This window comes from Heterodontus francisci, chromosome 31 (assembly GCF_036365525.1).
Source record: "Heterodontus francisci isolate sHetFra1 chromosome 31, sHetFra1.hap1, whole genome shotgun sequence".
NCBI lineage: Eukaryota > Metazoa > Chordata > Chondrichthyes > Heterodontiformes > Heterodontidae > Heterodontus > Heterodontus francisci.
In genome coordinates this window covers 6,457,500-6,470,869 of record NC_090401.1, presented here as the reverse complement: position 1 = coordinate 6,470,869, position 13,370 = coordinate 6,457,500, and the positions used below count along the sequence as shown (strand labels likewise).

At 45.8% G+C, this 13,370-nt stretch overlaps 1 protein-coding gene across 5 annotated transcripts in view; it reads left to right on the top strand.

Moving 5' to 3' along the window:
• nipal3 (NIPA like domain containing 3) overlaps window positions 1–13,370 on the top strand; it is a 288,597-nt gene that overhangs the window by 227,208 nt on the left and 48,019 nt on the right. For all 5 annotated transcript variants that reach the window (XM_068011074.1, XM_068011071.1, XM_068011073.1 and 2 more), the window contains one exon: window positions 7,815–7,878. In XM_068011074.1, coding sequence (XP_067867175.1) covers window positions 7,815–7,878 — 64 coding nt within the window. The remainder of the gene's footprint in view (window positions 1–7,814; window positions 7,879–13,370) is intronic.

Sequence of the window (13,370 nt, the reverse complement as noted above, 5' to 3'; positions counted from 1 at the left end):
TTTTACTCTCTGCTTTCTGTCTGTTAACCAATTTTCAATCCATAGCTGTATATTACCCCCAATCCCATGGGCTCCAATTTTGTTTACTAACCTCCTCTGTGATATAAAGGAGAATCCTAAAAGATTCTATAAGTATATTAAGAGTAAAAGGGTAACTAGGGAGAGAGTAGGTCTCCTTAAGGATCAGTGTGACAATCTATGTGTGGAGCCATGGGAAATGGGCGAGGTCTTAAATGAATATTTCTCGTCCGTATTTACCGTGGAGAAGGTCATGGAAGCTAGTGAGTTCAAGGGAGGGAACACCAATATCCTGGAGCATATCAACATTGCAAAGGAGGAGGTGTTGGAGGTTTTGAAGCGCATTAAGGTGGATGAATTCCCAGGGCCTGACCAGGTGTATCCTAGGATGCTATGGGAAGCAAGGGAGGAGATTGCTGGGGCCCTGGCAGAGATTTTTGTATCATCGTTAGCCACAGATGAGGTACCAGAAGAGTGGAGGATAGCTAATGTTGTGCCTTTATTTAAGAAGAGCAGCAGGGATAAGCCAGGGAACTACAGGCCGGTGAGATACATCAGTGGTGGGAAAGTTATTGGAAGGGATTCTGAGAGACAGGATTTATATGCATCTGGAAAGGCATGGTCTGATTAGGGATAGTCAGCATGGCTTTGTGCGTGGGAAATCATGTCTCACAAATTTGATTGAGTTTTTCGAGAAGGTGGCCAAGAGGATTGATGAGGGCAGGGCGATGGACGTTGTCTACGTGGACATTAGCAAGGCCTTTGACAAGGTCTTGCATGGTAGGCTAGTCCAGAAGGTTCGAACACATGGGATCCAGGGTGAGCTAGCAAATTGGATACAAAATTGGCTTGGTGATAGGAGGCAGAGGGTGGTAGTGGAGGGTTGTTTTTCAGATTGGAGGCCGGTGACCAGTGGTGTGCTGCAGGGATCGGTGCTGGGCCCTCTGTTGTTTGTCATATATATTAATGACTTGGATGAGAATGTAGGGGGCATGATTAGTAAGTTTGCAGATGACACCAAAATTGGTGGTATAGTGGACAGTGAAGAAGGTTGTCTAAGGTTACAACATGATATAGATCAACTGGGAAAGTGGGCAAGGGAGTGGCAAATGGAATTTAATGCAGACAAGTGTGAAGTTAACCAGGGCAGGACATATACAGTGAATGGCAGGGTCCTGGGGAGTGTTCCCTGAAAGTGGCAACACAGATAGACAGGGTGGTGAAGAAGGCGTATGGCATGCTTGCCTTCATTGGCCGAGGCATTGAGTTGGGACGTCATGTTACAGTTGTACATAACGTTGGTTAGGCTGCATTTGGAGTACTGTGTGCAGTTCTGGTCGCCGCACTACAGGAAAGATGTGATTAAGCTGGAGAGGGTGCAGAAAAGATTCACAAGGATGTTGCCTGGTTTGGAGGGCTCGAGTTATAGAGAGATTGGATAGGCTGGGTCTGTTTTCCCTGGAGCAAAGGAGGCTGAGAGGGGACATGATAGAGGTATATAAAATGATGAGAGGCATAGATAGAGTAGATAGCCAGAGTCTGTTTCCCATGGTAGGGGTGACTAAAACTCGAGGGCATAGATTTAAGGTGAGAGGGAGGAGGTTTAAAGGGGATCAAAGGGGTAAATTTTTCACACAAAGTGGGTATCTGGAATGAGCTGCCTGAGGAGGTGGTGGAGGCAGGAACAGTAGCGACATTTAAGAGGCACCTGGACAGGTACTTGAATGAGCAAGGCATAGAGGGATATGGAATTAATGCAGGCAGGTGGGATCAGTGTAGATAGGCATTATAGTCGGCATGGACGCAGTGGGCCGAAGGCCCTGTTTCTACGCTGTACGACTCTATGACTCTGTATCCACTGGTTCTCCTTTATCTATGCTGCAAGAAACATCCTCAAAAAACTCCAATAGGTTTGTCAAACATGATTTTCCTTTCGTAAATCCATGTTGACTCTGCCCAGTCATATCATTATTTTCTCAGTGTCTAGTTACACGTTCTTCAGAACAGATTCTAACGTTTTTCCTACTACTAATGTCAAACTAATAGGTCCGTTGTTCCCCATTTTCTTTCTTGCTCCTTTCTTAAATAGTGGGGTTACATTTGTTAGTTTCCAGTCTGCAGGCAACAAAATCTATAGAATTTTGAAAGTTAACCACCAATTCATCCACTATCTCTATAGCCAACTCCTTCAATATTCTGGGATGTAGCTAGTCCAAGGGATTTATCAACTTGCTATCCAATTAACTTTTCGAGTATATCTTTATTGATATTAATTTCTTTCAGTTACTCATTTTTACAAGTCCCTTGGTCCCCGAGTATTTCTGGGAACTTTTCTGCATCTTCCTTCATGAAGACAGACTCAAAGTAGTTGTTTAGTCTCTCCGCCATTTCCCCAATCTCCACCACAAATTCTCCTGTCTCCACTGGTAATGGATCCACATTTGTCCTTGCTACTCTTTTCCTTTTCACATAGCTAAAGAAGCTTTTACAGTCCGCCATTATGTTTCTAGCTAGTTTGCATTCACATTCTCTTTTCCCTGTCTTGATCAGTTTCTTGGTCCTCCTTTGTTGGATTCAAAATTGCTCCCAATCCTCGGGCTGACCACTTTTTCTGACGACCTTATAAGCCACTTCTTTTGATCTAATGCAATCTTTAACTTCTTTTGTGAGCCATGGTTGATTCACCTTTCCTGTTGGGTTTTTATGTCTTAGAGTCAGAGGGAGATACAGCACTGAAACAGGCCCTTCGGCCCACTGAGTCTGTGCCAACCATCAACCACCCATTTTATACGAATCCTACATTAATCCCATTTCCCTCTCACATCCCCACCTTCCCTCAATTCTCCTCCCAACTACCTACACTAGGGGCAATTTACAATGGCCAATTTACTTATCAACCCCCAAGTCTTTGGCATGTGGGAGGAAACCGGAGCACCTGGAGGAAACCCATACGGTCATCGGGAGAACTTGCAAACTCCGCACAGGCAGTCCCCAGAACCGAACCCGGGTCGCTGGAGCTGTGAGGCTGCGGTGCTAACCACTGCGCCACTGTGCCGCCCCACGGAGGAATGTATATTTGTTGTAAACTGTGTAATACTACTTTAAATACTAGTTATTGCCTATGTCCTCCGGCTCTACACACAGATTGTCACTTTGGTCCCTACTCTTTCCCTGGTTATCCTCTTGCCCTTAATATACTTATAAAACACCTTAGGACTTTCCTTTATATTGACTGCCAATGTTTTTTCATGTCCCTTCTTCGCTCTCCTAATTACTTTTTTAAGTACCCCCCTACACTTTCTATTTTCCTGCAATGCGTCCGCTGTTTTCAGTGCTCCAAATCTGCCATAAGCCTCCTTTTTTTTCCTGATCCAATACTCTATATCCCTTGACATCCAGGGTTCCCTGTTGGTCCTACCCTTCACCTTAACGGGTACATGTTGGCTCTGAACCCTCACTATTTGCTCTTTGAATGACTCCCACTGGCCTGATGTAGACTTTCCTACAAGTCGCTGCTCCCAGTCCACTTTGGCCAGATCCTGTTTTATCATATTGAAATCAGCCTTCCCCCAGTTCAGTACCTTTATTTCTGGCCCGTCTTTGTCCTTTTCCATAGCTACCTTAAATCTTACAGAGTTATGGTCACTATCCCCGAAATGCTTCCCCAAGGACACTTCTACCACTTGTCTGGCTTCATTCCCTCGGATTAGGTCCAGTACTGCCCCTTCTCTTGTAGGACTTTCTATGTACTAGCTCAAAAAGCTCTCCTGTATGCATTTTAAGAATTCCTTCCCCTTTAAGCCTTTTGCACTAAGAGTATCTCAGTTGATATTAGGGAAGTTGAAATCCCCAACTGTTATTACCCTATAATTTTTACACCTCTCTGAGATTTGCCTACATATCTGTTCCTCTATCTCTCCCTGACTGTTTGGAGGCCTGTAGTACATGCTCAGCCAAGTGATTGTCCCCCTTTTGTTCTTAAGTTCTACCTATATGGCCTCATTTGAGGAACCTTCCAAGATATCATCCCTCCTTACTGCAATAATTGACTCCTTGATCAACAGTGCAATGCCACCTCCTCTTTTATCCCCTCCCCTATCATGCCTGAAGATTCTATACCCTGGAATATTGAGTTGCCAGTCCTGCCCCTCCCTCAGCTATGTCTCTGTGTTAGCAATAATATCATAATCCCATGTTCTAATCAATGTCCTCAATTCATCTGCCTTATTAGTAAGTCTCCTTGCATTAAAGTATATGCAATCCAGTCTTGCATTTTTCACTTGTGCCTTAACAGGTCTGTATTTGCTCTGCCTTCCAGACTGATTCAGTTTCTCTTCTATATTTGACTGTCCCTCACCCCCTACTGTACCTCCACTCTGTATCCCATCCCCCTGCCAAATTAGTTTAAAACCCCCCCCAACAGCACTAGCAAACCGCTCAGCAAGGATGTTAGTCCCGTTCCAGTTCAGGTACAACCCGTCCAACTTGTACAGGTCCCACCTTTGCCAGAAACAGCCCCAGTGATCCAGGAAACTAAAGCTCTCCCTCCTGCACCATCTCCTCAGCCAGGCATTCATCTGCTCTATCCTCCTATTCCTATACTCGCCAGCATGTTCGACAGGGAATAATCCTGAGATTACAACCTTTTGAGGTCCTGCTTTTTAATCTGCTACCCAGCTCCCTAAATTCTTGTTGCAGGACATCATCCCTCTTTCTGCCTATGTCGTTGGTACCAATGTGTACTACGACCTCTGACTACTCCCCGCTCCCTTCAGAATGTCCTGCAGCCGCTCCGTGATGTCCTTGACCCGAGCAACAGTGAAGCAACGTACCAGCCTGGAATCACATTTGCGGCCACAGAAAATGCCTATCTGCACCCCTTACGATAGAATCCCCTATCACTATAGCTCTTCCACTCCTTTTCTTCCCATGCTGTGCAGCAGAGCCCTCCGTGGTGCCACAAACTTGGCTGCTTTCCCCTGGGAGGTCATCCCACCCAACAGTATCCAAAGCAGTATATCTGTTTGAGAGGGGGATGGCCACAGGGGACTCCTGCACTACCTGCCTGCACCTACTACTCCGTCTGGTGGTCACCCATCTCTTTACTGCCTGTGCGGCCATTACTTGCAGTGTGACCACCTCGCTAAATGTGCTATCCACGACGTCCTCAGCATCATGGATGCTCCACAGTAAATCCACCCACAGCTCCAGCTCCATAATGCGGGTAGCTTGTAGCTGCAGCTGGATACACTTCCTGCACACATGGTCGTCAGGGACACTGGAAGCGTCCCTGATTTCCCACATAGCGCAGAAGGAGCATATCACGGGGCTGAGCTCTCCTGCCATGAATTAACCTAATTACGCTAGGGGTCTTGTTCTACCCACTACTATCTAAAGTCCTTAATAAGTTACACTGAATTAAAAAAAAAATACTTCAGTAGTACTCACCTTATCACTTGAGGTTTATTTCAACAAAAAAAAACTTTCCCTTTATTTTTAAGCTATTTAAATGCACTAACAGCTGCTACTCACCCAACCAATAAGTTTTTTTTCGAGTCTCAGCGCGCGCCGAGAGAGAGAGAGAGCAGGTCTTTAACGTATGGTCTTTCTCTCTCTCTCTTTAATGTATGGTCATAATTGATTCCGAGATGAGTTTCCGACCACATTTGCTCTATCACTAAGACGGCCTTTTTCCACCTCTATAAAATCGCCCTACTCCACCCCACCCAGCTCATTTGCTGCTGCAACCCTCGTCCATGCCTTCGTTACCTCTACACTTGATTATTCCAATCCCCACGTGGCTGGCCTCCCACATTCTTCCCTCCGTAAACCTGAGGCCATCCAAAACTCTGCTGCCCTTGTGCTCACTGACCAATATTGGCTTCTGGTTAAGCAATGCCTCAATTTTAAAATTCTTATCCTTGTTTTCAAATCCCTCCATGGCCTCACCTCTTTTCCCCCCCCCCATCCCCCGCATCTCTGTAATCTCCTCCGGTCCCACATCCGTCCGAGATATCTGTGCTCCTCTAACTCTGGCCTCTTGAGCATCCCTGATTTTAAATGCTCCGCCATTGCTGACTGTGCCTTGAGCTGTCTAGGCCATGAGCTCTGCAATTCCCTCTTTTAAACCTCTCTGACTCTCTACCTCCTCTTTTAAGACGCTCCTTAAAATATCAAACATTTGGCCATTTGCCTTAACATTGCCTTACGTGGCTCAGTGTTAAATGCTGCTTTATATTACTCTTGTGAAGATCCTTGGACTTTTATAATGTTAAAGGCCCAATATATATTATATATCTGTGTGTGTATATGTATGTGTGTATATATATATATATATATATTCTTTTGGGCCTCCTTATCTCGAGAGACAATGGATACACGCCTGGAGGTGGTCAGTGGTTTGTGAAGCAGCGCCTGGAGTGGCTATAAAGGCCAATTCTGGAGTGACAGGCTCTTCCACAGGTGCTGCAGAGAAATTTGTTTGTTGGGGCTGTTGCACAGTTGGCTCTCCCCTTGCGCCTCTGTCTTTTTTCCTGCCAACTACTAAGTCTCTTCGACTCGCCACAATTTAGCCCTGTCTTTATGGCTGCCCGCCAGCTCTGGTGAATGCTGGCAACTGACTCCCACGACTTGTGATCAATGTCACACGATTTCATGTCACGTTTGCAGACGTCTTTATAACGGAGACATGGACGGCCGGTGGGTCTGATACCAGTGGCGAGCTCACTGTACAATGTGTCTTTGGGGATCCTGCCATCTTCCATGCGGCTCACATGGCCAAGCCATCTCAAGCGCCGCTGACTCAGTAGTGTGTATAAGCTGGGGGTGTTGGCCGCTTCAAGGACTTCTGTGTTGGAGATATAGTCCTGCCACCTGATGCCAAGTATTCTCCGAAGGCAGCGAAGATGGAATGAATTGAGACGTCGCTCTTGGCTGGCATACGTTGTCCAGGCCTCGCTGCCGTAGAGCAAGGTACTGAGGACACAGGCCTGATACACTCGGACTTTTGTGTTCCGTGTCAGTGCGCCATTTTCCCACACTCTCTTGGCCAGTCTGGACATAGCAGTGGAAGCCTTACCCATGCGCTTGTTGATTTCTGCATCTAGAGACAGGTTACTGGTGATAGTTGAGCCTAGGTAGGTGAACTCTTGAACCACTTCCAGAGCGTGGTCGCCAATATTGATGGATGGAGCATTTCTGACATCCTGCCCCATGATGTTCGTTTTCTTGAGGCTGATGGTTAGGCCAAATTCATTGCAGGCAGACGCAAACCTGTCGATGAGACTCTGCAGGCATTCTTCAGTGTGAGATGTTAAAGCAGCATCGTCAGCAAAGAGGAGTTCTCTGATGAGGACTTTCCGTACTTTGGACTTCGCTCTTAGACGGGCAAGGTTGAACAACCTGCCCCCTGATCTTGTGTGGAGGAAAATTCCTTCTTCAGAGGATTTGAACGCATGTGAAAGCAGCAGGGAGAAGAAAATCCCAACACACACACACATTATTGGGGGTACAGGTTGGAGGGGAGCGAGTTAGGTATGGATGGGCCAGGGGAGGGGGTTATGTGTGACTGGGTCAGGGGGAGGGGCTTGGGAGTGGATGGGTCATGGGGAGCAGATAGTTGGGGGCATTATGTTGAATGTGGATGGGTCAGAGGGAGTAGGTTGGGTGTTTTATTGGTCAGAGGAGAGGGCTGAGTGTGGATGGGTCGAGGGGAGAGCAGGTCTTGGTGAGCGAATTGTGAGGGTGGAAGCTGAATGCTGTCTGACCTATTCTGATTGATTTGTTTTATTCTCTAGGAGCCACATTCTATTTGGAGTTCAGTGGTGCTGATACTCTTCACGTCTGCATGTTCATCTTCGGGTAGGTTGATGCTGAATCACGTGCCCTAGGCACCAGCTGGTTTAACTTATTTATAGCTCTCACACCAGAAATACTTGCAGATTTCTAGTTCTTTTTCTGATGAAGTAATGGCAGATTTCTGTATGCTACTCTCGCCCTTTGATCTTGACCCCTCTACTTACTACATCTTGTGCCAGTAAAATTCATCGATAACACTGGGTGTATGTCCCTGTGAGACCTGAGCCACCCCAGGCAGTGTTGGGTAGGTTTGGAGCTTATGTGTGCAATTGCAGGCAGGTAGTGTGGTAAGTAAGGTTGGTGAGCTACAGGCACAAATCACCCCATGGAACTTCGACATTGTGCCAATAACAGAGACCTGGTTCCAAGGGCAGGATTTGGAACGTAATAATCCTGGTTATAAGGTGGATATGTGGATATAAGATTGGCAAAGGGACAGAAAATAGAGAGTAATGGTGAATGGTTGTTTCCTTTTAAAAGACTACAGGGAAGTATGCAGTACTGTCCCCAGGGGTTGCTGTATATCTATGACCTGGACTGAGGCATGCAGGGCACAATTTCAAAACTTCCCCACCCCCTCTGCTCCCTTGCTTCCTCTGGGCCCCAGGATTTGCTTGCCTGGTCCATGGCTCATTCTGACCACTCTATATTTACAATACGGCTAATAACCAAGGGAACAATATTGAGCCACCACAGCAATAGAAGGGGAGTTCACCTGGTGTTTGATTGAGGAAAGGCAGGTGCAGGATGTTCATGAATTCTGGTATTAGCAACTTCTCCACAAGGGCACAATTCCCTTGACTGCTTGGCTTCCCAGAACCCCCATTGTGAGATTCTACAATCTGCACGCAGGTGGCACTTTGCTATCTTTTCCGCACAATTCACTCATGGGAACAGGAGGAGGCCATTCAGCCCCTCAACCTGTTTGCCATTCAGTCAATCCGATCATTGCTGATCTGTATTTCAAACAGAATCACAGAATAATAGTGTTAAAGAGGCCCTTCGGCCCATCGAGTCTGCACCAATGCATAAAAGACACCTGACCTGTCTACCTAATCCCATTTGCCAGCATTTGGCCCAAAGCCTTGACAAAAACAAAAGTAAGCTATCGATGTCTGTTCTGAAAATTTCAGCAGCCCCACCCCCAGTGTCCACAGCCTTTTGGGAGAGAGGGTTATAGTCATTACACGACTGAAGGAGGCTATTCAGCCCATAACGTTCATGCTGGCTCTCTGTAAAGCAATCCAGCCAGTCCCATTACCCCGCTCTATTCCTGTAGCCTTGCAAGTTTATTTCCCTCAATGGCCCATTCGATTTCCTTTTGAAATCACTGATCATCTCTGTTTCCAGCATGTCATTTCAGGTCATTACCACTCACTGCATAAAAAAAAGTTCTTCCTCATATCCCCCTGTACCTTTAGCCCAAAACCTTCAATCTAAGTCCCCTAGTCATTGTACCATCAGCGAATGGAAACAGCTTTTCTTTGTCTACTTAATCTAAATTTGTCATAATCTTGTAGATCTCTACCAAATCTCCTCTCAATCTCCTTTGCTCCATGGAGAACAACTCCAGCTTCTCCAACCTAACCTTGCAGCTAAACTGCCTCAGCCCTGGACCCATTCTGGTAAATCTCCTTTGAACCCTCTCATGGATCCTCACATCCTTCCTGAAGTGTGGTGGTCAGAACTGGACGCAATACTCCAGTTGTGGCCTAACCAGAGCTTTATAAAGGTTCATAATAACTTCCCTGCTTTTGTACTCAATATGTCTTTATAAAGCGCAAGATCCCGTATGCTTTGTGAACTCATCTCTCAATATGTCCTGCCACCTTGAAAAATTATGCACATGAGCCCTCAGGTGCCTCTGTTCTTGCACCTCTTTAGAACTGTGCCATTAAGTATGTATTGCCTACTTCTATTCCTTTTGCCAATCTCACATTTGTCTGTATTAAATTTCATCTGCCACTTGTCTGCCTATTCTGCTAGCCTAAAATGTCCTGTTGGTATCATCCTCATTGTTTGCACACCATCCTGACTTGGAAATATATCGCCATTCCTTTACTGTCACTGGATCAAAATCCTGGAACACCCTCCCTAACAGCACTGTGGGTGTACCGCACCAGATGGACCGCAGCGGTTCAAAAGGACAGCTCGCCACCACCACCTAAAGGGCAACTAGGGATGGGAAATTAATGCTGGCCTTGTCAGTGCTGCCCACATCCCATGAAAAAATCAAAAAACGTCTGCTCCTTCATACTTCCCAGTCTGTCACCATAAAGAAGATACTCTGACTTGTCTTAGGCCAAATGTGATAACCTCACACTTCCCCCATTTCCAACTCCATCTTCTACAGTTTTTCCCTCTCACTTAACCTATCAATGTCCCTTTGTAACTTCTTGCTGCCATCTACACAACATATTGTCGGCTGCAAACTTGGATATGCAGCTCTCTATTCCTTCATTCAGTCATTGATTGATATATTTGCTAAGGCCTCCGAACAGATCCCTGTGGAACATGAGAATATAAAAAATAGGAGCAGGAGTAGACCATTTGGCTCATTGAGCTGGCTCTGCCATTCAGTAAGATCATGGCCGACCTGATGGTGGCCTCAACTCCATTTTCCTATCTGCCCCCTATAACCCTTTACTCCCTTGTAGATTGAAAATCTGTCAAACTTAGCCTTGACTATATTCAATGACCCAACTTCCACTGCTGTCTGGGGAAGAGAATTCCAAAGATTAACGACCCTCTGAGGGAAGAAATTCCTGCTCATTTCCATTCTAAAGGTGAGACCCCTATTTGTAAAACTGTGCCGTTAGTTCTAGATACGCCCACAAGGGGAAATATCCTCTCAGCCGGAGATAGGGAATTTTAGTTACAAGGTTAGATTGCAAAAGCTGGGTTTGTTCTCCTTAGAACGAAGGACTGAGGGATATTTAGTAGAAGTGTACGAGATAAGTTAGACAAGGAAAAACTATTCCCATTAACAAATGGTACAAGGACTAGGGGACACAAATTGAAAGTTTTGGGTAAAAGATGCAGGGGAATATGAGGAAGCACTTTTTTTTATGCAGCTGGTGTAATGACCTGGAATTCACTACCCACAAACATAGAAACATAGAAACTAGGAACAGGAGTAGGCCTTTGAGCCCGCTCCGCAATTCATTATGATCATGGCTGATCATCCAATTCAGTAACTGTTCCCGCTTTCGCCCCATACCCTTTGATCCCTCTAGAGCCAAGAGCTATATCAAACTCCTTCCTGAAAACATACAATGTTTTGGCCTCAACTGCTTTCTGTGGCAGTGAATTCCACAGGCTCACCATTCTCTAAGTGAAGAAATTTCTCCTCATCTCAGTCCTGAAAGGTTTACCCCATTTCCTTAGACTATGACCCCTGGTTCTGGATTTCCACACCATCGGGAACATCCTTCCTGCATCTACCCTGTCAAGTCCTGTTAGAATTTTATAGGTTTCTATGAGATCCCCCCTCACTGTTTTGAACTCCAGCGAATATAATCCTAACCGACTCAATCTCTCCTCATACGTCAGTCCCGCCATCCCAGGAATCAGTCTGGTAAACCTTCGCTGCACTCCCTCCATAGCAAGAACATCCTTTCTCAGATAAGGAGACAAAACTGCACACAATATTCCAGGTGTTGCCTCACCAAGGCCCTGTATAATTGCAGCAAGACATCCCTGCTCCTGTACTCAAATCCTCTCGCTATGAAGGCCAAGATACCATTTGCCTTTTTTACCGCCTGTTGGACCAGCATGCTTACCTTCAGCGACTGGTGTACAAGAACACCCAGGTCTCGCTACATATTCCCCTCTTTCAGTTTATAGCCATTCAGATAATAGTCTGCCTTCCTGTTTTTGCTATCAAAGTGGATAACCTCACATTTATCCACATTATACTGCATCTGCCATGCATTTGCCCACTCAATCAACTTGTCCAAATCACCCTGAAGCCTCTCTGCATCCTCTTCACAACTCACCCTCCCACCCAGTTTCTGTGGGGCTTTGACAGAAACCTTCTGAAAGTCCAAATAAACCACATTCACTGGCTCCCCCTCATCAACTAGAGTCAGAGAGATACAGCACCGAAACAGGCCCTTCGGCCCATTGAGTTCACGCCGACCATCAACTACCCATTTATACCAATCCAACATTAATCCCATTTTCCTTCAATTCTCCTACCACCTACCTACACTAGGGGCAATTTTCTTACAATGGCCAATTTACCTATCAACCCGCAAGTCTTTTGGCATGTGGGAGGAAACCGGAGCACCTGGAGGAAACGCATGCAGTCACAGGGAGAACTTGCAAACTCCGCACAGGCAGTACCCAGAACTGAACCCGGGTCGCTGGAGCTGTGAGGCTGCAGTGCTAGCCACTGTGCTGCCCTCTAACTAGTAACTCTACTAGTTGCATCCTCGAAGAATTCTAATAGATTTGTCAAGCATGATTTCCCTTTCGTAAATCCATGTTGACTCTGTCCGATTCTACCACTGTTCTCTAAGTGCTCTGCTATAAAATCTTTGATAATGGACGCTAGAATTTTCCCCACTACCGACGTCAGGCTGATTGGTCTATAATTCCCTGTTTTCTCTCTACCTCCCTTCTTAAATAGTGGGGTTACGTTAGCTACCCTCCAATCTGTAGGAACTGTTCCAGAGTCCATAGAATCTTGGAAGATGACCACCAATGCATCCACTAATTCTAGGGCCACGTCCTTAAGTACTCTGGGATGTAGATTATCAGGCCCTGGGGATTTATCGGCCTTCAATCCCATCAATTTCCCCAACACCATTTCTCTACTAATACTGATTTCCTTTAGTTCCTCTCTCTCACTAAGCCATGTGTTCCCCAACATTTCTGGTATGATATTTGTGTCCTCCTTAGTGAAGACAGAACCAAAGTATGCATTTAGTTGGTCAGCCATTTCTTTGTTCCCCATAATAAATTCCCCTGTTTCTGACTGTAAGGGACCTACATTTGTCTTCGACTCATAGAGTCGTAGAGTTATACAGCATAGAAACAGGGCCTTCGGCCCATCGTGTCTGTGCCGGCCATCCAGCACACAACTATTCTAATCCCATATTCCTGCACTTGGCCCATAGCCTTGTATGCTATGGCGTTTCAAGTGCTCATCTAAATACGTCTTCAATGTTATGAGGGTTCCTGCCTCTACCACCTCTTCAGGCAGTGCGTTCCAGATTCCAACCACCCTCTGGATGGAAAAATCTTTCCTCAAATCCCCCTTAAACGTCCTGCCCCTTACTCTAAATCTGTGCCCCGGTTCTTCACCAATCTTTTTCTCTTCACATACCTATAGAAACTTTGACAGTCAGTTTTTATGTTCCCCACAAGCTTGCTCTTGTACTCTATTTTCCCCTTCTTAATCAATCCCTTGGTCCTCCTTTGCTGAATTCTAAACTGCTCCCAATCCTCAGTTCTGTTGTTTTTCCTGGCAAATTTATATGCCTCTTCCT